We start from the raw sequence: 26,829 nt of genomic DNA, 5'->3' as shown, positions 1-26,829 counted from the left end.
GGGGTGTCATTACTCCCTGACCCATTTGACGATCCCCTCATGTGGAATGTGCATATGCCGAATCGCTGCAGATCTGCACAGTATGGGGTGAGGTGAAGTACTTACAGAAATATGACTTGACACGCTTTATCAAATGGGGAAAGATGAAGACGAAACAGCTGCTGGTGCTGTCGTAAGCAATCTGGCCGTGATTGAATAAAAGTGTCAGGAAAAGGGCCGCTTGATGGTCTTTTGTTCTCCCCCATCCAGCTTGATGTTAGTTTGAGCTGTCAGGAGGGAATCACAGCTGGGTGATTTATCAATACTTGGAGTGACCTTGCAGCCACACTGCTGTGCGTGTGTGTGTGTGTGTGTGTGTGTGTGTGTTTGTGTGTGTGTGTAAGAGAATTTGTGTGTGTTTGTGCACACGCTCGCATCTGTGTGTGGCTCTCGTGGATTAGAAAGACACAAAGTGGAATATTTTCAAAATAGTTGGCACACATTGACAAAGACTTGGCTTGACTTGGAACAAAATTTGGTCTTCTCTTAGACACAGTAAGTGGATTGTTCTGCCAACACGATAAGGGTATTTTTCTCAACATCAGAGCCCTCAAAGTACCACCAGCAAATGTTTGGGAGAAGTGTGTCTCTTTTAACTAACACTTCTTTTGAACAGGTTTTTCCCCTAAATCTCTTTACTATTTTTTCCTTAGCTGTCCACACCAACTCTTCACCTCAGTACTTTCTTTGAGATGTACTTGGACAGCCTGTTTTCACAGCAGCCATTGACTGTCTCTGTTGTGATTAAGCAGATGTTTTATTGCAGACTGCAACAGTCATTACTGCCATAAACCCATCTGTGGAATTGCTTTTTATGCAAATTTACAAAGCATCTGCATAAATAAAGTTCTAATTAATACCTTTCTGCAAACCTCTGCGCTCTTTGATTCCTAAGTGTTCTTAATTGTGTACAAGCAGGTAGAAAGTACAAATCAATGCTCACAATATGAGAGGGTTTGTTCTCCATGTACACGATATATATCTTATTTATTTTTTAGTACTCTTCAACTGTAAATATATAACACATAAATATTGTTTGGCAATATTTACACATTTATAGATTTTTGAAAGCACACTGCTCAGCCTTTATTTAAAGATGTACAGTATATTTATACATAATTACATTTTGACAACCCAACATGGTTAATTATTGACAATTCTTTGATTAAGAATGAGCTTAAAGCAATTTCAATCAAGGATAACATTTCGGTAAAGTTGCAGAGAGTAGCATTTTTAGCTCCCGTTGTCGGTTACAAGGGAAATAAAACAAAGTCTGCTGCTACCGGTTGATTGGGAACTACTGAAGAGTAAAGTTTCCCTGAGAACATTAAGGCTGCTTTATAGATCCCTTTGTTGTGAGGGTGCCAATGGAAGCTCATTAATTTCCCCAGGTTTTTAATGGGGAGTGTTGAACATGTGGCAAGAGTTGTCTTGGTGGGACCCTTATGAGTTGCACCTCTGCCGTTGAAGCGATGCATGCTTTTTAATTGTAAAGATGTCCCTGGGCTAAGTAATCGAGCACATTTTATTGTTTAATGAATTGTACAAGCATCTTTCATTCAAGCAGTCTGATTGATTATTTATTTATTTTAATTCTAATTTCACTTTATATACAATGTTTTGTCAGTTGTTATTTTTTAGGTTTTTTTGTTCCTCTTTTGTAACTGTGAAATAATTTACGTTCCCCTATGCTCATGATCTCTGCAACGTATACTTAAACCCAACTTAGTGTAGCTTTGGAGTGGGTGTTCTTGTTTACCAAATACAGTAAATGTAAAAGCTAAAAGACATTTTGAGTGAACTTGAACTTCCATTACCTTTGAAATCAGAAGAAGAAAAGACATTTTGTGAATAAAGAAAGACTTTGTTTAATGATTAAAGGAGGCATCTGAGACACGAGTGAGGAGGAGGAGGGGCTGCAGTCAGTGAGGTCAGGGTAAAATGAAGAATGGCTTCAAAAAGTGTTGTGATGAAGGCAGGGTTTTCTGCGTTTAACTTTTATTTTGTAGGGATTAAGGAACGACACTGTTTCCAAAGCGAATGGATAGTTAGTCACTTTCAAGAGTTGAACAACAGATCATCTGAAGTTGATTCACTAGGTGGCAGTGTCACTTTTTAAACAAATCAGCACTTGACTTGCACTGTGTTATACAATACGTGGTTAACTACTGTATGTGATTGGGCAATGGTTTACCGTGCTTGATTTATTTGTGTGGAGAAAACAACCAAAAATATCAAATTAAAACTTAATATCACATTATAGTTATGGTTACGGCTATGTACTGTATGTAGAAGTTGGTACCATTCACCTAACTTGTTGAAAGCCCTCTGGTAAAAAAAAGTGCAAACACTCTGATAGAATAGAGTCTGCTGTCATCAACTTTGCAATGCACAGCCAGGATTTCTTATACAGCACAACATACAAACACAGGTTATGCTACTCTGTCTCTCTCTCATCAGCTTGTGAGATCTAGCAACTTTTAGCATAATGAATTTAGCCGGGATGCATTCTCTACACAGTCCATCAGGCCTGCCATCTAGGAGATTAAATTATGTCTGTAAGCATTAAAGCTTTGATGCTGTATTTGGGCGGCATGCATGCATCCATTTGCAAAATTCTATATAACAAAATTAAAAACATGGACACCTATGGAAAATGCCTTGGCACTAGCACTTAAACCCAACCACTCCAAACAGTCTGCTGACTAATGCATTTCTAATCATTTCTGTGATCAATGTTAGCTACTGTGCAATAAGATTAATCAGCCATATGCAAAGCTAGGATCACCTTGAACAAGAGAAGAAGAAAGAAAAAAAGGGAGATAAAAGGACTGAAAGAAAGTGTCTTAGCTATTATGTATGATAAGCACACTGTACAGAAATAAAGCACACCTGCATTATTCACGTTTTTTTCATGCCGTTGGTTTTGTGTGTGTTTGTGTGCGGCATTACACCATTGTGTTCCCCTCAGCTGTGCTTTGGCATCTGTGCGTGGCCATCTCACTGCTGAATAGCTGCCTGATTATTCCAAATCTAAGGGAATATTCAAACAAGGCCGATAATGCATTCTTCCATATGATTCTCCAGAGCTGGGACAGCTGTTCAGCAGCTTTCAATGCCATGTTCAGAAAGGGACAGATTTCTCTGCTCAATTAATAGGCCCCATTAAAAATCAGGGGGAAGTTTGACAAATGAAGCAGAGATTCAGTTTGTCTTAGACAGAAGGCTTCAAAATAAACCACGTTTTATTGCTGATAAATGGCTATAATTTCACAAAAATGACTCAGAAATTATTGTTTAACTTCATAATCAATGGCCGCACAGAATTTCGGTGTCCATGTAGGCAAACTTGGCCGATGTATTGAAATTTGCTTCTGTAAGCACACAAAGCCTGCAGGATATGAGGAGTGCCGTTTACATTTCTAGACAATAACTGTCAGTAACTTTGTCACGAATGCAGTTGTCCAAATCAAACAGATTACAATGAGGTCAATTTCACAAACCTGTTCAACAAAACGATAAAACTCACAAGAATTTGTCAGCTGTATCAGACAGGAGGAATTACTGGAGATCAGTGGGTCTTTGTTCACTTCACTTTGGCCTCACAGTGATCTGAGAATGCAGTGGCACTGCTATGCCGGTGCCTTGTAAAGTTTCAACTGGCAGATGAATTCTTTCAGTCTCTCTCTCTCTCTCTCTCTCTCTCTCTCTCTCTCTCTCTCTCTCTCTCTCTTTTTCTCTCCAGAACAACGAGGGGGTTGTTTATCCAAGGGCACACCTGTAAGGTGCAGACCCTCGACAGGCTTACCTCAGTGGCCTCTCTTGCTGTACTCAAAAGGCAATTATTTCTCCCAGAAGATAGAGCACTGTCAACTTCAAACAGAGGACATTCTTTAGGCAGATTAGACTAAAATTATGTTTTATTATTTGGCCCTGAAGAATGAATCGGACTCTATTTGGTCGCCTTTGTGGTGAAATCCAAGACAGTTTAAATGGCAGAGGTATGTTTGGAGTCAGGGTAATACTCTGGTGTCTTTATGAAAGGGCAGCAGAGAGGATCAGATTAGAAGCTGAACAGCGAGAGTCTTTCAGTGTGGCTGTGCTATCATCTCTGTCTTCTTGTCCGTGCCTGTAGAGAGGTTAAATTAAATGGCTGTAATAAATGTTTTGGTCTTGCTGATGTGGTATGGCTGGCTATCAAACGAAAACGCTGTGGAGAAACGGCATGGTGGAAGATCAGAGAGAGGAACAAATGGAGGGTGGGAGAACTATGTCAGCACATTACCAACATTAGAAACTGACTTGTTTTCACTTAAACCTCAATTATAATGGTGGCTCCAGAAACAATTATATTGATGAATGCTTTATAAGTTACTGTAATTAAATTATTCCATTTAATTAACGAATTATATTGAATTTCTCCCCAGAGCACGGCATTAGCCTCATCTGCTGTTTTACAAACAGGAGTACTCTAATGTTGTGTGCTATGGAAATGATTACTAATGCCTAATGAAACTGTGTCAGATCAGATAAATGCTGTACAGAGTCAACAAGGCAAGCTTGTAACACAGCCAAACTTGAGACGAAATAATAAAGCCAAAGAAGAAATTATTGATTGTTTTTTTTTTCCCCAAGGGCAGGCTTTGTAAAGCTGACATCAAATAAATTATACTTCTGAGTGCCTACTTGAGGTTTTAAAGAGAATATAGAAACAAATGTGTATTCAGCAAGCTATTTAAAAATAATAGTTCTTGTGCCATGCATATGTTAAAATTTTAATTTACAATGAAAATAATTAGTGTTTTAAAATTAATTTGTATGTGCCATCAAAAACATATGAATACAAAACAATCTTATTCAGAAATCTTAATCGCACTAAGTGAAAGTGTCAATTGATTGCGTTAAAAAAGCATCCTATTGCTGTTTCCGCTCACTGGCTAGAGAAGCTAATTATACACAATATAAAACTGGAATGCATTAACAGTGTTAATTTGATGGTTCAGCAGTACAAAGCTACAGTACGTAAATCCAAAAATGAAGTTCCACTGTAGCTGACCATTGCCCTCTGGTGGGAGTGCCAAGCACCTGCTTGAAGATAGACTATATATAGAGCACAAGATTTGTTTGTATTTCTTGTGTTACACTGAATGCCAGAGCATTTAAGAGTATTTACAGACAAACAAAGATGACATAGCTGCACACAAATATGCACACTATCAGTCATTGCATTTATTTCACAAACAAAACACCCAATAATTTGATCTGCTCATCGAAAGTTATTTTACCCTTTCAAAATCAAAATAAAAGCACACTGTGCTTACAGTAGCAATGTGCTCTATGTGTTTATTGTCCTATCCCCTCTTGGCTTGGCCATATTAGTCCATGTGAGAGGAGAGAGGAGTTGTGATGCTGTAAGCACATACCGTGCATTCTCTCTCCTCCGCTGTGCAGTTGTTGGGCATATTGTGAGGTTTTAATACGGGGGATATGGAGGAGGGCTCGGCTCACATTCGCTGTGCAGGAAGAGCCACGGCCAAGAATGACAGTTGCTCCTCTTGGAGCTGAGACATCCATGGATTTAAATTGCACTGTGAAAGGTCAGCACATGACATGCAATCAATCAGCCCCTAATTGGATGATCAGCAGTCATTTGAATATGTCTCCGTTTTTTTTTTGACTGCATCGTGTAAAATATGAACATGTGAGCACTTTCTTGGTGAACGCTCATTTGGATAACATTAGTGCTTTGAAGAATTTCTATTGTGTGGCACCCGAAAAAATATCATCACATAATCAAAAATAATTAGTAGAAGTAGAAACACAATATCAAATAATGGTGATAATGTAAATGCATTTATAATGCATGTTTCCAAAACATTACAAAGTGCTTTGCAGCAAAACAAGGATTAACAGAAGAACAACAACAAAAAAAGAATAAAATAAGAATTTAAATTATAATAAGTAAAATGATATCATGATTAAAACAAATCTAACAAATTACAGTGAGTTAGGAGAAGGCCATGAGATAAAAGTTAGTTTTGAGGAGGGATTTCATAAGAAGACTTTGATCCTCGGTCATGAAGTTTCACAGCTGAGAGGCCTGGACAGCAAAGACCTGTCACGTTTCATTCCCAAGTAAATAGCAGTGGATGAATATGACTTTTCAGTGTATGAGTGTTAAAAATGTAATTTCATATGACACATACACACACATACACATCAACAGCTTTTTTCAACCCTGTGACCCTGTCTAACCTCAGAGATTCTCACATTTAAAACGCGTTCAGTCAAGCCTACAGTGGGTGCAGTTACAACATTTCAATAAGAGGACAAAAACTGCCTAAAGGAAAACATGGAAGGGAGTGGCAGTAAATGTCACATAATTAAAAACTCGAAGAATAAAATGCTGCTTAGCCTTACATCCGTGCCAATGCTGTTGCATACCTGTGTTTCCAGTTCCAGCATGTTGCACTGACACAATCACCGACATAGGGTAGTACTTCATACACCTGTGTGGGAAAAAAACACAACCCTGACAAGCGAGTTCTGTGTTAAGCTGAGGTATAAAGCTGCTGTCACTGTGATCTTAAGACGGCTGGAGGATATAGGTTACCGACTGTTTTTCATTGCTGAGCCAGCTATCTAGAGTATACATCCAAGGATGTAGAACAAGAACAAAAAAGGCAGATAAACACATCATACCTCAAAATTCGAACAAGGTCACGACAAAAGGTATGTAAAGAGTAAAAATTGCAATTGCAAAAAAGTGCATCATGAATGCAGCATTTGCAGTTTAGTTTGGTTTAACATAGTGAAAAGTTAAGAGGACTACATGCAGCTTTGGTACAGATCATCATTGCTTCATTTAAGTGTGACACCCCATGTATTTGAGTGAAATGCTGAGCTATTTTGACGTAAACATCCCCTGCCAGTATGTGTGCAGGCTTCACTGCCGGCTCAGGAATGTTGGCATCAAGTATGCAGTCCTGACAGACAGCTGCACTGCAGTGGCGTTTTTAACATGCCAGACCAGGACCCAAGCGTCCTGGAGGCTCTAAAGAAAATCAAAAAACTGCATCCAAAATTGAGTGGAAAATTGTACTGTACTAACTTGATTCACTGTGGTGGCAGCTGAGAAGCGGATAAATCATCATTTTGAATGTGTCAATAGAGGTCTAAAAAGGTCAAACATGACTGAACCAACCTTTTTTATTAAAATGTGAACAAATCTGCATTTAATTCAAGGTTTACTTTTCCAACCCTACATGTCTTTGGCTCTCAAACATATATGAGTCATGTGAAAGTTAATGAAGCCACTCAGCCTGTTTCGCATGATCCTGAGGAACACTGCTGCTCTGATTAAACCAATTATCACTTTATTCTGAAGTCTGCGAATACGCTGCTCCTTTATGGACACAAACACTTGACACTTCCTCAATTGCCTCTTTACCCCCTAAGTGTTTAGTGTTATTTCTCCCTTCAGTCATTTCAGCTCATCACACAACCACAACATTCATTACACATTACGTGTTTCTCGATCGCCTCGTTGTCCTGTTTATTTTCTACATGTTCCGCCCCGCCCTGCAGACGCGCTGGTATCACGCAGTTGCGTAATTTGACAAGCGAAAAATAGGGAGAATGAACGTTTGACAGCTGGCTCTCTTGCTCGTACAGATTGTTTCGAAACAAAACAATACCTATGCTTAATTTATTTGTCAACGATTTCGGATAGTTAGACTGTACCTCTGCTTTTATGGCCGCTGCCGTGAGGAATAACGTTTGGGTTGCTCCGGGGCAGGACGCGCAGTTTCTTCATACAACCACCGCGCCACTGACAGCCGACGGTCTGAGAGGTGAAGATCATGGACAAGTGCTCTGTAACACGAGGGATGCCATCCCGGGGACTTCCTCTTTTCATGATTATAATTTGGTAGGGGATTGCATTTTTTTTTTTTTTTTTTATCTTCTTGCATCTGCCTTAGAGCGTCACAATGGTTATGATGCCTGCTGGATTTCACGTAAAAAAGACCGATTTCACGTAAAGATGTAAGCCTAATATTGGAGGCAGGCAGGCCTGTGTGTTTGTGTGTTGTAATATTCACAGCTATAGTGCCCCAGCACGTGACGGAAAATTCGCATTGAATGTGGTATTGATGCTGACATTCAGCAGGGCATGGCTGGGATGTGAAACGTTGCACCCGCTCCCGAAACTTGTGAGGAAGAGATGCATAGCGCTGCAGAGCAACTGGATGTTCTAATTTCAGCCATGTATTTCCAAACAGCTTAGGCTGGAGCGTTTCAGAAGGGCGTCTGCTGCTTGTAAAAAAAGGGGGCTTTTTGATGTGACAGTGTGTACACAAGTACAGGCCCCAAATGCATCCCCCCACATTTATTCACACCAGTTAGTTGTTTGTTTTGTAAGTTTTATGGTGCTTCAGCATCAGTGGAGAATAGTGGGTAGTTCTGATTCTGCATTAAGCTGGTCTTTTTTTGGCTATTGCAGTCATTATTTTTCATAAGAAGAAAATCACTGCTGAGGCGTTCAGGGTCCATCCTAACTGCTTATATCAAGTGTTCAAGGAAACTATCTTATACATTAACAACATGTGAGAGCCTGAATAAATTAGATGACACCATTGCATTTGGATTAAGACAACTTTACGCATTTTCTTCTCTTCTGTTTTCCAGGGTAAATCTGACATGGACTACCTGTCTCCGCACCAACAGGACATAATGAATTCCAAAATGTTGTGCAGGGACAGCGCTCTGATGCCAGAGCCGCCTTTCAGCGAGGACTTTGCCTCCCCGTACAGCGCCAACATGAGCCTGCTCCTTCCTGACGTCCCATACCTGCACCCTGGTCTCTGCAGGACTATGAGACCGATCAAAACAGAGCCATCGCACTCTCTGATGCACCCCAGCTGTCAGGGCAACAACGGAGGGCCACTAACACTCCCAGAATACACAGGTGTTTTTAGTGCAGCCGACACAGCTAGCGGTACATTTTTCATCAAACAGGAAGTGCCAGATTTCCAGGATGTCCCCCTGTTTCAACTTTTGAACTCTGATATGGAGCAGCTCGTTCATGGGTCACAGCTGAACTCCATCCCCATGGCCCCATTAAGTCTTCTTAAGGAACCCCCCCGGAGCCCCCCCCAAAAAAAAAAAAAAAAAAAAAAAAAACCCCCCCACAAAAATGAATGTTTTCCATTTAATCAACACTTAGGCCATCAGCAGAGACCAACCTATTTGCCGCCCTCTCCGCCAAACTCTGATCCCCCGAGTCCAGACAGGGGGAAGGAGCTTCTTCACAATCTGTCCCCACCTCCTTCCTACGAAGCCAGCATCGCCTCCAAGTTAACTTTTCAGACCCATAATCCCATTGATTCAGGACAGACTTCTAGTGTAGCTCCAATCCAGTGCCCAGACCAGAATTCCAATCGTGGATTAGTCCAAAGCCCAGGTCCTGCGACAGTCCAGCGTTCAAGCCTAACACCAGGTCAGATGACGCCAGGTGTTGGCCCGCTGTCCCCGGTGTTGGCCCAGTCGGCTTCAGTTAGGAACAACAGAAGGAATAATCCTGATCTGGAGAGACGGCGGATTCACCACTGTGATGTTCCAGGTAAGACTTCTGCTCAGTCTGCACAACAACAATAAAGTTGAATTTAGAGTTTTGCAACGCTAAAACTCAAATCCAAGTGGGAGCACAGCATCCCAATCTTAATGACCTTTTTTTTCCTTTAGGGTGCAGGAAAGTATACACCAAGTCTTCTCATTTAAAAGCCCATCTACGGACCCACACAGGTAAAATGTTTTGAGTCGCACTTCTTATTTTGGGGTGAAAGTGGTGATGTTGCCAGGCAGAAAAAATGTACTTGGCATGCAGATGCATTCTGTCTGCTGACAGACCTGGCCCACATCTCACTGCTGTCAAATCACATAAACCCTACAGCTCTCATAAAGGCGGCAGGGAAAAAGACAGGACACGCTGTGATTTATGGCTCACAGTTGAGTTGTGTGTAAGGAAAAGTATCAGCTTTTTCCTCATTGAAACTCACTTGTTAGTCATCTGAGATATGTAGAAATATTCCATACTTTTAAGTAATGTTATTTATTTAGGGAAACGATCCTCATATCCAAATATGTGTTGTCCATCTACTGTAGCTTCATTTTGCTTCTTTTTCTATCGTCTGCTGAAGGAGAGAAGCCGTACCAGTGCTCCTGGGAGGGATGTGAGTGGCGCTTCGCCCGTTCTGATGAGCTGACTCGCCATTTCAGGAAACACACGGGGGTGAAGCCTTTCCAGTGTGGCGTGTGTAGCCGCTGTTTCTCCCGCTCTGATCACCTGGCCCTGCACATGAAGAGACACCAGAGCTAGAAAACCCTCTCATGCAAATCAAACCAACATTTTTTTTTTTTTTTTTCAGTAAACATGGACAAAGAACCAGCACTTACATATCAGCAAACAAACAAATTAAAAACTGTGGATTATTTCACTCTCTCCCCAGTGGAGACATTCTTAGCAGTGCTGGCCCACAAATAATTGTTTCTTTTATTGTAAAAAGGTTAAATATTACTGTTGCCTTACTTTATTTCCACAAATATGCCCCAATATTGGGGGACATTTGCAAAGATGTCAGTCAAAAATCATTAACCAAATGTGATAATGAAATAATATTCAACCTTTATTTTCATTGGATTATGTTGCACTGCGAAGTACATGAACAACTTCAAGTGTCAATATTTTATTTTCAAGTTTTTCATTGTACAGATCATATCAACATGGTATCGTGTCATTTATTAAATTAACGTTAATAGCAAACGGCCATACTGTGAGTGCAGATATAGTACTGCTCTTAACTGGAAGGTCAAAGAATATGTTGTTTTAGTCAGCAGGTCAAAGGATTGATAGTGTGTGTTTAATATAGAAAGTAACAGCAGTTAGTTAAAGTTGTACGTAAATAAGTTGGGGATTTACTAAAAGACACAGTAGGAGGAATAAATATTGGGATGAGCGCTGTTTGCAAGCCGTGTGGTGAGTGCAGCGCTTACAGCATGACTTTAACACTGCCAGATTTATGGGTCACTCTGCCACTGAGGATAACTCAAAACAAAATCTATATTTACTCGTAACACTGAAATGAAAGGAAGATAATGGGTTTGAGATATTAATCATATTTATTTGGACAGCATTATGAATGTTCTATATCTATGCCCCCTATACCGTATGGTAACATATCGTCCTTACAGAAAGTGTTAAATGTCTTTCAGGCAGTTGCAGAGATAAATCCAAATGGTTCGTTGTTTGTTTTCTATGGACTCTGCATGATTTTATTTAATTATTGAAAAGATTCTACGTATTATGTTGGGCTTGTTTTGTCCCATGTTAATTTCAGCCACGCAGCAATGGTGGTTAAGAGATTCGTGATCAAACTAAATGAATAACTTTTGAGTACAGTGTGACATTTCAGCAGCAGGTCAAATTTAAACTCGTTCATCTTTCGACTTTGTTTTGGTTGCAAATTATCTGAAGGATTACCATATTACTGACGGTTTGTCTTCATAAGTGGTTACAAAGTGAGCCTGAGATTTCTTTCAGGCTTAGACTGGGCCCCTGCCAGTCTGAACATCGGTGTAAGCTTTTTGGTTTCTTTGACTACTATCCATGTATTCCAATACCATTTGAAAGTGCCTTTAACTACTTTTTTTGGACGAATGAAAAACAAAGCTGCCCCGTTGGGACAATGTTCTTTTATCAGGTACTCTACTCTGCTTAAATGATTCTTTATGTTGGCTGCCCCTCCTTATTTCCACTCTATAGCAATCTCTATTTATGACCAAGTTTCTTTATAATTAGAGTCGGGTTGAACAAATAATTTGTTAAGATGTTTATATTTTTTATCTGGTGTTTAAGGATACAATCTGGTGATTGTTGTTGTGTATAAAGATTTTAAACTTTTTTTTTTTAATTGCAGAGACTGTTTATTTTTATTTTCTGGCTAAGACTAAGAAGGATCAAATTATAGAGTATTGTTACAGTCTACACTGTCATCACTTTCTCCAGCCAAGATAGCAGCTCAGTGGAGTATGTGCCAGTGAATTATTGCAATACTTTTAAAATATATATATACACACAGATATTTTGACATGAAAGGCGTAACAATATTTTGTGTCATAGCTTCATAACATGAAGATGTAGCCTAAATTGATAAAATGTGCTATGAAGCCATGTGACCCTCAGTGCAAATAAAAGTTTTGTGTTGAATATTTTTTTTTTTTTTATGTCTGATTTTTTTTTTTTTTTAAAAAAAAAAAGAAAAGTTAGGCTTTCACATTGTAGGTACTACAGTAATTTAATCTTCTGTATGGGTCCTTCTGTTTGTAACACATTCAGCATTTTATATTTTTTATTCATCCATATACCACAGCTTATTGTTAAAGGTTAACCAGGTGGCATGGATGTGGATTCGAGTTATCAGTAACAGATTTTGCAGTGCTAGTCATTTTTACTTTACAATATTTGCATACATCAAGCAACGATCAACACTTTACTTTTTTTTTTAAAGTTAGAATTACATTTTGAAAATGTAAAGTATGTTCTGATTATAAATAAAGGATGAGCACTGCTAAACAACCACTTAAAAAGAGGAAACAAGAGAACAGGCATGCATGTGAAATATTTGCAAAATTCGACAGATGTATTTTTTGCAATTTAAGTGATTGTATAAAAAAAAAAGTGATTCCTTCTTCACATTTCCCAGAGTTCGATCATCTTTGCTGTTCCACTTCTTTTTGGTTCTCAGTGGAACAGCATGTGATTTGGCTAAAGTGTTTGGTAGTTATTCAGGAACACCCTTTATGTACATAACCTACAAGATGACTTCTTCTTTTGTTGTTTTAATTGTTGCAAAGTGTCCTTATATGAGTCATAGCAGAGGTGCTGACAAAAGGTGCCAAGAAAGACTGAACAAACCAGAGAAGTTGTCTGAACTTGTCCTGAGTATGGAGCAAGTCCCCTGTGGAGATTGTTATAGTATCACTCTTATTTACTCATGTACTTCTCTTTGCTTGTTCAGTATGCCCTACACAGTATAGGCTCTTGTGAGTGATAAATCACACGTGTGATACACTGCACATCGAAATGCAAAGCGGAGTGGGAATTGAATGCTTGTTATTGTAATCATCTGAATCCTTTGCTGACTGACAGAAGCATCCATCCAGATCCTGTTATAATAGAGTGCCGTACAGGATGTACTGGGCGTTTTCTTTTAAGCGCAACCTTTTCTCAGAAACTGTATTCACAACCCTAGCGTGTTAAAACATACCAGGTCTTAAAATACCACTCTCTGTTGTTACTAGATGATAAAGCAATATTATATTACAAAGAGGAACATAACGTTTTACCTGAATGTTTAAATATGTGATCAAGGATTTTCAGGTGCAAAAGATTTTTTTTGACTAGACTGTAAATTTATATGAGCAGGTGAATCAATGGTTGTCCAATATTATTTCCTACTTCTTGTAGTGTTCAGATGTACTGTACTCTGTGTACAAGCTACTGTACTGTATATCATCTATAATGTCTTCACTAATACCAAGATTAGGTTTCTGAATGCCTGAGAATGTGAGTAGAGTACTCAGATGTCTAAGTGACATCGAAACCGCATACCATCCATCTCTTGTCACAGACAGCAACTAGCTCCATACCAGTGTGTTACATACAAAATGCAACTTTATTAACCTTCATGCCTCCATTCATATTAATATACATGTATATGTTTGAACTTATTTTAATTTCACAGCTCCATCCATATGAAAAATACAGAGAAAAAGGCAAAAACACTGACTGGATACTTAAACAACTCTTGAAGAAAAGAAAAAGCGTAACAGAAAAAAAGGACACCTGTTCTCGAAGTTTTGAAAAATATCAGGATTAAAAATTTCTTTTACAGATGTGGAATTCCATGAGTAGAATCTCCCTTTTGAAGCAATGCTGAGCAATATCACAACTTTTTTTTTTTTTAACGGTAAGAATGAAAAGATCTGAATATATTTACACTACACTCACTTTACATAAATACAGGAACAACGATTACTGTACGTAATATCAGCAAACTTGAAACATAGGCATTGGCTTTACTACTTAAATTTTCAAAACCAGGAAATCAAAAGCAGATGTTACACAGAAAGTAAAATAGATATTGAACTGAAGAGAATTGTATGACCAGAATTCATTAACAAAGGGGTCGCTCTACAGCCGGAATGCCAGACACAAGATTCCTCATTATCTACCATGTTGAGTTCCTGTGATGAACACCATTGTATGAAACATCATTGTAACTCACTTTTGTTCCAACTTAGAGGAAGTGACTTATTGCAAGCAAAGGAATAACACAAGCTATAAACAGCCTGTGAAAGTGGTATGGGAGGATGCTGCATTTGACACATGACATAAGGCTCAGTGCGAAAAGAAAGTTAAACATTAAAGGTCCGACTTGCATAATGTTATCTGTGCTTTTTTTTTTCTTCAAAATGTATGGTTTCCCATTTGATATTTATTAATTTGAACAAACATGTTGAAATCCAAACTCTGCACAGAGCAGTTGATATTACAAGTTTGCAATATGAGGCACTATTCATTATTATTGCATAACTTTGACCCTGGTTACCGTAACAAAATTATGCTTTTAAAATGAGGAAAGCGATGCTGAAGGGAATTATAATACACTCTGTCCTGTGGAGACACCATATTCAAGTCTAATTGAATCTAGCAAAAACTGGTGTATTAAGGCATGCAACGTCATAACTGAATACGAGAGTACACATGTTGTTGATATGTGCTTGATCAATGTAATTTCTTGTCCGGGTATAGCAAAATAGCAACATAGGGAATTGAGTACCTTAATATGGTCAATGTATATAAATAACTTGTTGAATATAGCAAACACTGGTTCAGCCTTGGGAATAAAAATGATTTGATCATGAACTTATTTAACCACAAACCAAAGAAAGCAAACTGTTCTATAACATCACATATGAAAATTTACATGATGGATACCATTAGCCCCATTTCACTGTATATCAAATTAGATAAATTACAGTCTCTGAAAAAAGACTTTACATGTATAAATGTATTTTCTGCATCTACTAATCAAAAGCCCTATTTTTCAAATGTATATACAGGCTGTAGAACTTTGTAATAACTTTTATCTTCACTATCACATATATTACAACATTTCAAAAGATCCTTTTTACAGAAGAAAAAGACTTGTATGAAAAGATGAAGGGCCCCTCAATAATAAAATGCTCTTATACATTATATGGAGGATAAAATATGATCATGATTATTGTTTATAAATTGACATCTGAAATAAAATAATTTGAAATCATACTAATAAACAAACAAGGTGCTGATATGCTTTTGCCAAAATGATAATACAACTGGGCATAATGACATGTGCGCAAAGAATATACATAAATAATGATAACATACATTATCATTCTCCGTTACATCAAATGGGTATCACATACATTGGGTGCATGTGTGGAAATGACTTCCTGGATTTGGCTACTTTACTGAAAGTGAGGATGTTCAATGCAAAGTGTGCAGGTGTGTGTGCACATGTGCATGAGTGTGTGAGTGAGTGGTTTTCAAGGTGCTATTATCAAAAAGGTTGCCATTTCTTTTTACTGGCTTCGGTCCAATAAATGCATTTAGCAGCACTATCAAATAATATGGGATGGCCTGATGCTCTGAGTTTATGTGTGCAGGTCTTACACAGCATGAAGATTATTGAAAATACTTGGAAACATATCTGTCATTATGACTATAAAAAAACTTTTTAATTAAATTTCCTGATTAAGGTTAAGTGATGTTCTCTAAGAGGTAAGATATTTCTGCCAGTAACTGCATCTAAAACGTAGTCTTACTGTACTTACATAATTAATTCATGTATGTACTGTACATGCATATGTATTGTTTTAATTCTATGTACTTTGTATGTATGCATATGTGATTCCTCAATTTTTTTAAGCATTATATGTAGCCAAATCTCAGGTAAATCACATCATATATCTGGTCTGAGGTGAAACATTTCAAGTGACTTTCTGTATTCGAGACAAACAAAACAAAATAAAATGATTCGGAGTAACTCCCTAACTGAGACACATCAGAGTGGAGCCTTGTGCTGGAGCTACGAACCAATCAAACAGATGGAGTCATGGTACAGAGTGAGGAGTTGGCCCAGTTTGAAACTTCTCCTCCTGTATTGACATCAGCAAACAGAACAACGAGGAGGTTGGCATTCCTTCTCATCAATTTGTTCAGTATGTATTGCTCTTCTGTATTGTACATCAGGTAGCACACTATCCCTGTAACACTGCAGCTGATGTCAGTTTCAGCTCATGGTTCAAGTGCCGTTGTGCAAAACCACAACGCAAGTTCCTTTCACTGTCAAACCCAGCTGAGAAAACAGAGCTGAATAATAAAAAATAAAACAGATCAATCGGGACAGAATAAAAAGCATGAGTCTGTAAGGTGCCTCTAATTTTTTTTCTTCACATACTAGAAATCTCCTCTGATTGTTTCAAAGTTTACTGTACATGAGGGGTTGTATTTTTCTGAGTCAAACATAAGCAATAAGCAGGCATTTAAAAAGAAAAAAAGCAAGATTCAATAAACAAAACATTGTCATACTGAAAGTATATTTATCCTTTAAGATTGCACTTTACTGATTGCTAATCACAGCACAAATTCCACCAAATATTTTTTTTTTTTTAAAGAAATGCTTTCAAGAGGCTCAACATAAAGAATAGCACTGATGAGATTTGGGGTTGTCCGGCCCTGTGAGTGGGTCATAAACGGTGTGTTTCTTTGCTGGTGTGAAGATGTGCTTGTCCAGTTTTAATTGTTTGAAATAAAGCAATGAATATCTGTAAAAGTAGACGTGTAGATGAGGTTAATCCATTCAGGCTGTGGCTATTTGAGTTAATGTCATTTGCCGTTTGCTGGCTGCGAGACAGGTGAAAGTCCAGCCCTCTTTGAGCTTCTATATGGGATGCCTCGGCTATAACAGCAGGCGCCAGGAGGCAAAGGAAACCATCTGTGATTAAATGCCGCCCTCTGCTGGTCACAAATCAGACTCAAATGGAGACACGGCGCAACAATACTGTCTGTAACTCCAACTAGGCCCAAGTCCTTTCCTGTGATCTAGTCCAGGCCTAACTTCTTTCTGCTCACAGAGGAAATCCATTCCATTAATTGGGGTCTTTCACATTATGAGTGCTGGAAAAGCAGCCATTTTAACAATGATGAAAAGAAAGATACCAAAAGAAGACTGTTGCGATTGCATTATATATATTTTTTTTTGTCCAAATAAAGAGTGCGAGTTTATCTTTAAAAATCAAAGTGAAACATTTACAAACAGTGCTGTAAAAGACAGTTCCCTATTATACTCCAAAGAATAACAATAACAGATCCTGCCGTCTATTCCTTCCAACCCAAAGAGGATCCAAAAGTGACCCTGTTTTGTGCTCAACAAGCTCTGTGCACCTCTCCATCTTCTCTCCTTATGACGGATGAGAGAGTGTGTGTGTGTGTGTGTGTGTGTGTGTGTGTGTGTGTGTATGTATGTGTATGTGTGCGTGTCCAGGCCAGCTGAAAAACATTCATAGGGAGATCCCGCTCCCCCGGCTGCCTGTGTTTGTGTGGGTCTGTTCTTTTGATCGCTCTCTCTCTCTCTCTCTCTCTCTCTCTCTCTCTCTCTCTCTCTCTCTTTATCGCTCTCCATCTTATTCACACCAGCATGTGTCTCCGTCGGTGCAGGGCCAAGTGGTCAGATCTGGAGAAGCTGCGGTCACAGTCTGCACACTTGAAGGGCTTCACCCCTGTGTGTTTTCTGTAATGCCTCGTCAGCTCATCAGAGCGGGCAAACTTCCACGTGCAGCCGTCCCAGGTGCATTTGTATGGCTTTTCCCCTGCAGAGAAAGGCAGAAAACACAGTGCACAGTTAGTACTGTGGACATACTTAGGCCTTGATGCTTTATTAAGGCGCAGATTGATTTGAAAAGTCTGCACTTGTTACCTCATAACAATAATGGTACTTTGACCCAAATTATTGCTGACTTGGATTAGACAACTCAAACAAGGTTCAAGAGTCTGCCAATAGATTTTCCAATTGTTCTGGGATGAAAAATCAGTATACACAGGACCAGTGTGTATGATTTAGTAACATCTAGAGGTGAGGTTGCAGATTGCAACCAATTGAATATCCCTTCCCTCACCCCTTCCGTTCCAACAGTGAAGTAGAACCTACGGTGGCCTTCCGGTAACGTAAGGTAAGAAATGTAAAAGGCCCTCTCGAGAGCCAATGTTTGTCTGTTCTGGGCTACTGTAGAAACATGGTGGTGCTACATTGGCGGGCTCCGTGGAAGAGGAACCTCTCCCTTGTAGATATGAAGGGCTCATTCTAAATTAACAATAACACAACGATTCCATTTTTGTATATATCATCATCATCATCATCATCAACGTTTTTATTCCAGACTCAAGGTCCATTCAAGAGACAAAGACATGACATACAACATACATTAAAATCAAATAAAAACATATACAAAGAAATAAAATCCAGAAGAAACAACAATACCACATTTCTATAAAAGACACTTATACCAGTGTTTCCATAGTGATGATTGGTATCGTATGGCACTAAACCTAGGATTTACTAATAGCATAACAAAGCTATTTTGGGAGACGTTCAGGCGACAAATGAATTTGTAGATGAGACTCCTCAACAATGCCTGGAAGGTGTTGACCCCTGCATTACAGAACAGGTCACTTGCACTAGAGCACCTGGGTTTGTTGAGCAGTATCCTCATACAGTCATTATAAGCAACCTTAAGCTTCTGCATGCTTGCCTTTTTGAACTTAGTCCATAAGGGAGCAGTATACAGAGGAGTGCAATAAGCTTTAAACAGACTCATTTTGACATCATTCGTGCACATGTGAAATTTTCTTACCAACATGTTAGCTTGGGCATATAATATGCGCCGTTGCCTGAGTATATCCTCATCATCAGATAACTGATCTGTAATGTAGTGACCCAGATATTTAATTTTATTACAGACACTCATCACTTGTCCTGATAGATAAAAGTCTGGAAAACAAATGTCTTTGTCCATTTTTGTCCTACATATTAAGACAGCACTCTTTTTACCATTATACAACACATCATATTTCACCCCATATTCAGAGCAGATATTCAGTAGCTACTGAAAACCAGCATTGCTGGGAGAGAAGATGGCCAAATCATCCGCATACATGAGATGATTTACCAAAGCGTTACCAATCATACAGCCTGTTTTACATCTTGTCAATTGGTTGGATAACTCATCCATGTACACGTTAAAGAGTGCTGGTGAGAGTAGCCCCCCCTGACGTACCCCATTACTTACCCCAAAGGAGGCAGAGACTGTATTACCCCATTTAACCTGCATATTCTGGTTGGCATACCAGTAAGCCAGAATTCTTATAATACTGTCAGGTGCACCCCTTTGGCTCAGTTTTTCAAATAGCTTATAATGATTGACTCTATCAAAGGCCTTGGAAGCATCAATAAAACCAACTAGCATAGATGAATTCTGCCTTATGTACCCCTGTGTTGCCTCCTTCAAGGCATAAATACACAAATCAGTACCAAGCTTAGCTTTAAAGCCAAATTGATTGTCAGTGGTACCAATGTAAGAACATAGACGATCAAGCAGAATTCTTTCCAGTACTTTAGACAGGTACAAGAGTAACTGACAACATAGATTCAGGTAGCATCCCATGGGTCATAAATCCAGAAAAGCAAATAGCAAGCAGTACTGCCACCTTTGGGCAAGCAAACTTAAGGTGCTCTGCTGTGATATGGTCTGGATGGACTGGAGGTGATTATCTCTGGATTACTGTTGACAATATTTGCCACTTTGTAGGAGTCACTTTTAACACAGTTAAATAAGGCAGAATAGTGTTGCCTCCACAGCTCAGCTATATTGTCAGCTCCAGACACCCCCTCTATAGCACACGGAAGCAATGTATTGACCCTGTTTAGAGCTCTCACCTCCTTCCAAAAGCCAATAACATCCTTACCCAGATGTTTCTCAGCCATAGAGTTAGCTCTCATAGCCTGTTCATGTTTACCAATGTAGCGGATGGCATATTTGAGTCTAGCGCTAGTACGCTTTTTATACTCAAAGGAAGGACCAATTCTGGGTCTGCCTGCCTGCACCCATGCCTTAAATGCTACCTTAGCTTCTGCATGATGAGCCTCAACATGCTTGTTCCAGCCAGGCTTAATGTTGTTTGTTTTTACAGGTAGAATAAGATATGATCTACTAGCCTCACACATTGCACCCACAATACTGTCATACATGGCACATAGGGTTTCACAGTGGGAAATATCATTACAGTTCACATCCGAGCACATAATAGCATTTTTGGGTATACAAATATTCCCAAGAAGAATCTCAGTTTTCATACAGTATGTCAAGAGATCATCATTTGTGAGTTTTGCCCAATCCAATTTAGTCTTGCAGCTATCATTCACCCCCTGAGTCAACTCAGGGAGACTTTCCACATCAAGCTTCATAGCAAATGGCACATGGTCTGACATGGATGTCCCATATAGAATTTCTATAGATTGCAAGATTGCATGGGCATCAGCAGTGCTAATGCAGTGGTCAAGCCATGATGTTGTGTGCCAAGCTTCACTTATATAGTGATATATATATATATATATATATATATATAGATCCCCCTAAAATACTTTGGTCCTTTAAAGCAGGCAATAAGCTATCAGGAAGGCCTCTGGCAGTCACAACCACAGATTTCCATCGTTATGGTATAAGAGAGTAAGTGACTATAAGAAACTGAGATTTTTGCCCTTCGAAAGTATCATAACCATAAATAATGCTTTACAACTGCTGTTATAGGACATCACATAACATTAATTATTAAATATGTTAGCAACTATTATGCAAAATTATACTGCACGTGTTGTTGCACTGTAGGCACATATATCGATATAATGCATTACAGATGTAGACCTAAGAGAAAATGTGCCAAAAGCTGTCGCATTTTTGTTTGACTGAACAATATTAATGATGTTCCTAGAAGTGATGGCTGTCTTTTTTTTAACATTCCTTACAATTACACTGTTAACAATTCTGCCTCCCTAACATGGCATCAAGATGTTCTTCTGTGTGAGTCTGAGTGACAAAAACTGAACAAAAAGGACAACATTGTTTACATGCCACAATAGCCAGCTCAGTATCAGAATAAGTTAGGCAGCTGTAGCAGGTTTCTCAAGATCATGGTCTCAGTTTTGAGTCCGGCCTTAAGGATGCTTTATTCATTTTTATTAAGATTATTTTGGGGGAATTTTAGGCCTTTATTTCCACATGACAGTTTGCTTGTGTGGCTCATAAGGACAATATGCCATCCATATGTTTAACTAAATGATCGTTACGTTACTTTTCCCACTTGTAAAAGACATGCACGTGCACAGAATCTGAGGAGGTAAACCTTCCTGTAGCAGTTATACTTTTATTTATATTTTTTTAGATTATTTTTTGGACAGGACAGACAAAGACATGAAAGGGGAGAGAGAGGGGGAATGACATGCAGCAAAGGGCCGCAGGTCGGAGTCGAACCTGCGGCTGCTGCGTCGAGGAGTAAACCTCTATATATGTGCGCCTGCTCTACCAACTGAGCAAACCCGGCCACCAGGAAGGACGCTTTATTGATATCTTGGACTTGTTTTGTGCTTATTTTTATTCAGGTCTGGCTAGTTTTCCATGATTTACCTTTGTCTTCCACTCAAGCTACTGTACATGACAAATGTGTCAATGTATTGATGTTTGGTCCAGTTAAAACCAATGTGTAAAGGTGTCATACATACGTACACAAATATTAGTTATTTCACAGGTATTGATTAGAAAAATGCTTAAAAAGGTACGGGGACAGAATATTAAGAGTAGGTTCACATCTACCGTATGCTAATTTTTACTTGATTTTTAGATATTTATTTCCAGATTTAGAATGAATAATGTGCACTTTATTGTCTTTTTAAAATTGCTCTGGTCTCAGTCTTGATTTGGCATTGACCTTTGACCTGTTCCAGATTAAAATTCTCAAATGGCTTTTAGTGCAACCATAGCACAATATTACCTGTGTTACATATGTGCAAAGCTCATGGTGCTGCCTAACACATATAAGAGTGTGACTTTCTGAACATGCAAATGTAATCACTGTTGGACAGCTTGAGCTGACAACATAATAAAATAAAAACCACTTAGCATACAGACTCAGACCTACTGACCTGTATGTGTCCTCCGGTGTGCTTTTAAATGTGAGCTTTTGGTGTACACCTTATTGCAGCCCTCAAAGTCACATCTGTGAATTCTTCTCTTTTTGGAATCTGGTGACTCTGACCTCCGGGGGCGCCGTATGCTGTCAATACTGAACGGGGACATGGAACTGCAATGGGAGAAAGAGAATCAACATAAAATCATTATTAGACTGCGACAATGACATCAACATTATCATTCTAAGCAGGTTTTGAGTATATAATGTATTCATACTGAAAAAGTGACAACATGAAGCAAACTTGAAACTAGTCCCACACTTTGCTATGCACAAAAGGACATTGAAAAGCTACACACAGCCTTTTCTTTGTGAAGTTTAGTTGGCAGTGTCTAGCTGCCAACTAAAAATGCTATTTACAGTAGTTAAGCAAAATAAAGCTGACTGAAACATATTACACTGTGGCATATACTGTAATTCAGCACAACCTATGCACTGAAGGAGGTGCCATCTCATTTATGCAAAGAACAAAAAAAAAAAAAATGACTTCAAAGACAATAGTGACACATGCTACCAGTTGTTTAGGTCATTGTTTTATGAGGGACACCATTTTTTTGTTGGGACAGTTGATCCTGAGATGTGTATGAAGTATTTTGGTCGCCTTAGTATACTTTGGAAATATGTTGTGCTGAGCTGCATGTGCACGTTCAGTATAGAGAAATGCATGTACAAACCAATTGACATCCACAGGCGCAAGTATTATATATTTCTTTTGTTGGTATAAAAACAGTCAAGTATGTTAATTTCCTGTTTACAGTTGGTACCAACTGAAAAAACAGTATCCTATAAAGATTAGTATATGACATATACAGACAACTACCATGTAAGGTAGTGCAACAGTAGCTTTGCCAGCAGGTGGCAGTGCAACACTGCTGTACAGTAACTGAGGAAGTAGATGAGGTAAGAAGGCTGGTATTGTTTTCGCTCCAACACTTTCATCACTCATAGGTGGAGTTTTATCTCAATGTTGTTCAATGAGGTTAATGACTCCTGAGCTATTTCTGTCATCAATACATTTTGGCATGACATTTCCTCTCCATTAACAAGTCAATATCCCTGTTGATTAATAATGTGTCATTTCCAACAGTGAAGCCCTTCAGCAAAGACTGTGTGTGCCTTTGCATGCCAGGGTGTTTGTGTGAGTATTTGCTGTGTAGTGTCCAAATCTTAAATTCACTTCTCTGAATATAATGTTACACACACACACACACACACACACACACACACACACACACACACACACAAACTCAAACACACAAAAATAAAAAGAAATCCAGGAAGGAACAAAAAGATTGTGGTAGATGGTCAGTAGTTCATGTCTCATGCTTAGCAGCGAGCAACTTTCTCACATATGACTGCTGCACACACAACAAATAAGCAAGAAAGAGAAAGATACAGCAATGACAGAAAACAAGAACATCTCTGTTTACTAGAAGGGAGGAGTGATATCTGTGGGATATATCGAACGGGGCTCTGTCAGCTGTGATGGAGCATAGTTGCTTTTCTTTCAGGTCTCAGAGTCTCTGCTGTGGATATTGAGAAAGAAAAGGTAAGAGGGTGACGGGGGCGAGGGGAAGGAGGGAGCGTACAAAAGGAACAGCTTTGGTCATGTTAGAGGGATTTGAAAGAGGACAGACAGGCCCTCCACTGAACTGTCTCCACCACACACACAACCCACTTCCTGTCTCTCAGTGTTTCACTGAAGCACGATTTGTCAAATGCAGGCTCAGATATATACGCATTGCAATCAAGATAGATACACACAGGCTACACAAATACACAGAAATACAGCAAAACACACATCCATACAGATCACCTGTTGCTCTTGGCTTACTGCCAATCTGAAGCTGTACAGGAAATGAGCACACGGATCAGATATGAAGTGGACTCCAACTCCCCTAACCCCCTTTTTTTTTTTTTTTTTTTTTTTTTTTTTTTTTTTTTTTTTTTTTTTTTTTTTTTTTTTTTTCTCTCTCTCTCTCTCTCTCTCTCTCTCTCTCTCTCTCTCTCTCTCTCTCTCGTTTAAGTTCAGAAAATATCTCATTGCAAAGTGACGTCAAAAATAAACATTTAGAGAAATATGTCTGTTAATGAAACTGAAAAAACAGTAAATTGTAATTAGAATTGATTGATGAGATTATCATGCCATCTACTAATTTAACAGAGAAATGCAGACAAGCATCTAGAATTGTGTGTGTGTGTGTGTGTGTGTGTTCTCGTTTAACTACATTCGTGGGGTCCAAAAACCGGGAGTCCAGTATACTTGTGGGGTCCCGACAGCTTTGTGGAGCCAAAATGCTGGACCCCACAAGTTTAAAGTGCTGTTTGAGGGTTAAGACTTGGTTTTAGGATTAGGGTTAGAATTAGGTTATGGTTAGGGTGAGGGTAAGGGTTAAGGTTAGGCATTTAGTTGTGATGGTTAAGGTTAGGGTAAGGGGCTAGGGAATGCATTATGTCAATGATGGGTCCCCACAAAGATAGTGGGACGCACTTGGCTGTGTGTGTGTGTATGTGTGTGTGTGTGTGTGTGTGTGTGTGTGTGTGTGTGTGTGTGTGTGTGTGTGTGTGTGTGTGTGTGTGTGGAGACAGGATTTACAGTGAAAACACTCTGAGCTCAGACATCTCGCAGATGAGGCGGATGTTTACATTCTGACTTCATCCAAAAAGTGACTCCATGATTATGATATAATTTAGGAAGTACAATAGGTTCTAAAACAAAGAACGAACGACGATTACTCATCATCATGAATTAATTCATTTAACGTACATCACCCGTTTTTCCACTGCTGCTGATAGTTGTGACAGATTTCTGGTTTGAACCATTTTGGGTACTCATAGAAATTTCCCACTGTGAGACATGCTATTGATTAGTAAGCTTCAGTCCTTACAGTTACAAACTTTTAAATACACTTAGATGATAAATTCAGTGAGAGGAAATAACATTTAAGTATAATAAAAATAAAACTGGATAAAATAAAGAGATATAGCAATAAAGTTTCATTCTGAACAATGAGTATACATCCTTGTAAGAAAATTTGACATTTGAAGGCATCGTTTGTCTCTGGGAAACTGCGATAGACATTTTTTACTACTTTTTGACATACAAAGGCTAAGCGATTAATCGTAAAGATAACTGACTAAGTATTCGACGATGACCATAATGTTTTGTTTCAGCCTTAAATACAAGAATCAATTTTAAGATTTTCCGTGTCGCTCTTGTCATGTAAAAAAAATTTAAAAAAACTCATAGCTGATTTTCATGCTTCTTTGTAGGTTGAGAAACTTATTCTGCTTCGCTTCTGAAAGATGCTGCTAACAGTGTTAAGTTGCTATTTATTTATTATTTATCTATTATTTGCAGGCTTACTGTATGTGTAAATATATAGTAAAATATCACTGTGCCCACACTAGATCAACTGGTGTGTTCAAAATCAGCAACTAGAGATCAACTGTTTCACATTTGTGTTATGTATAGTTATAACAGGGTGAAGTTATAACTTTCTCAGTTTAGAAGACAACAAATGTGACAGAATCTGTAGAAAACAAGAACGTTGTAAGTAGGGTGTATTTATTTGCATAAACAATTTATCTTTATGTCTTTAATACCACATCTCCGGCCATATGTGTCATACAGTAGCTGTTTTGTGAGAATCGATTCATTGTATTTTCTCATGTGAGCCCAGGAGCAAACTAACACTGCCTTGAACCCTGTGTCACCGCGGCATCATGGCCGTGTGAATGTGTCTGTTTATGTCTCCCAAAGCAGCAGAGAGAAATAGGAAGTACAGCTGAGAACGATTTCAAACAGAGCTGACCTCTGTTTTACTTCATTTGTTTCCCCCTTTCTTCTGTCCCCGTTTTCATCTGCTGCTCTCCACGAGCAAGAGAGCGAGGAAGTGAGCAGTATGTGTGTCACCTACAACAGGAGTTTCCCACAATGCAAACACAAACACATCTTTTTAACTTCACATAGGAAACAAGGTCATAACAGGCCGTTTCAACACAGCAAAGAAGCTACACTGTTTTTAAACAGACCTACAGTAATAATGGATTTATCAAGAAAACAGGAAAGGCAGTGTGTGTGACTATGTGTGTGTACTGGAAGACTGCCCCCTGGGCATTCCTGTACCTGTCCGAGGATACTACCCCTTGGCTCACCCCCCTCCCCTTTCTCCACCTGCTCTGCTCCGTGGCCCCCCAGGTCCTTGGGGACAAGCCAAACTTCAGCAGAGACAACCTTTCTAACACAGCCCCTAAACCCCAACACACACACACACACACACACACACACACACACACACACACACACACACACACACACACACACACACACACACACACACACACACACACACACACACACACCTTCTAGCCCTCTCCTCTCTCTT

At 39.0% G+C, this 26,829-nt stretch overlaps 2 protein-coding genes and 1 long non-coding RNA gene across 10 annotated transcripts in view; 1 reads left to right on the top strand and 2 right to left on the bottom strand.

The window, feature by feature from the left end:
* Positions 1-5,337: 5,337 nt before the first annotated feature.
* Positions 5,338-7,882, bottom strand: LOC120569671. 2 transcript variants are annotated; one of them, XR_005640940.1, is made up of 3 exons: positions 7,783-7,882; positions 6,484-6,548; positions 5,338-6,154 (listed from the first exon to the last, which is right to left on the bottom strand). It is a non-coding gene; the product is annotated as an uncharacterized LOC120569671 (long non-coding RNA). The 2 variants fall into 2 exon arrangements; XR_005640941.1 differs by having other exon boundaries at positions 5,338-5,627.
* On the top strand, positions 6,607-12,309 carry klf5b (Kruppel-like factor 5b). 2 transcript variants are annotated; one of them, XM_039817664.1, is made up of 4 exons: positions 6,607-6,771; positions 8,728-9,661; positions 9,784-9,843; positions 10,239-12,309. In XM_039817664.1, exons 2-4 carry the CDS (start codon positions 8,740-8,742, stop codon positions 10,415-10,417), a joined length of 1,161 nt encoding a protein of 386 aa, XP_039673598.1. In that variant the 5' UTR covers positions 6,607-6,771; positions 8,728-8,739; the 3' UTR covers positions 10,418-12,309. The 2 variants fall into 2 exon arrangements, with proteins under 2 accessions (XP_039673598.1, XP_039673597.1); XM_039817663.1 differs by lacking the exon at positions 6,607-6,771 and adding an exon at positions 7,368-7,969.
* A 1,444-nt stretch (positions 12,310-13,753) lies between these two features.
* klf12b (Kruppel-like factor 12b) overlaps positions 13,754-26,829 on the bottom strand; it is a 46,554-nt gene continuing 33,478 nt past the window's right edge. For all 6 annotated transcript variants that reach the window (XM_039817666.1, XM_039817669.1, XM_039817667.1 and 3 more), the window contains 2 exons: positions 22,398-22,555; positions 13,754-18,015 (listed from right to left, as the gene is read on the bottom strand). In XM_039817666.1, the coding sequence (XP_039673600.1) occupies positions 17,834-18,015; positions 22,398-22,555 (340 nt within the window). In that variant the 3' untranslated portion in view covers positions 13,754-17,833. The remainder of the gene's footprint in view (positions 18,016-22,397; positions 22,556-26,829) is intronic.

The sequence above is a fragment of the Perca fluviatilis genome, chromosome 12, assembly GCF_010015445.1.
Source record: "Perca fluviatilis chromosome 12, GENO_Pfluv_1.0, whole genome shotgun sequence".
Classification (NCBI taxonomy): domain Eukaryota; kingdom Metazoa; phylum Chordata; class Actinopteri; order Perciformes; family Percidae; genus Perca; species Perca fluviatilis.
The sequence above is the reverse complement of the archived record's forward strand: the minus strand, read 5'-3'. Positions and strand labels throughout refer to the sequence as shown.

Excerpts from the sequence above, each read along its gene's own strand:
- klf5b (XM_039817663.1), top strand. The coding sequence starts at position 7,793 with ATGGCCGCTGCCGTGAGGAATAACGTTTGGGTTGCTCCGGGGCAGGAC. Across the intron at positions 9,662-9,783 it reads TCACCACTGTGATGTTCCAG|GGTGCAGGAAAGTATACACC; the intron begins GTAAGACTTCTG and ends TTTTTCCTTTAG. Across the intron at positions 9,844-10,238 it reads CCATCTACGGACCCACACAG|GAGAGAAGCCGTACCAGTGC; the intron begins GTAAAATGTTTT and ends CGTCTGCTGAAG.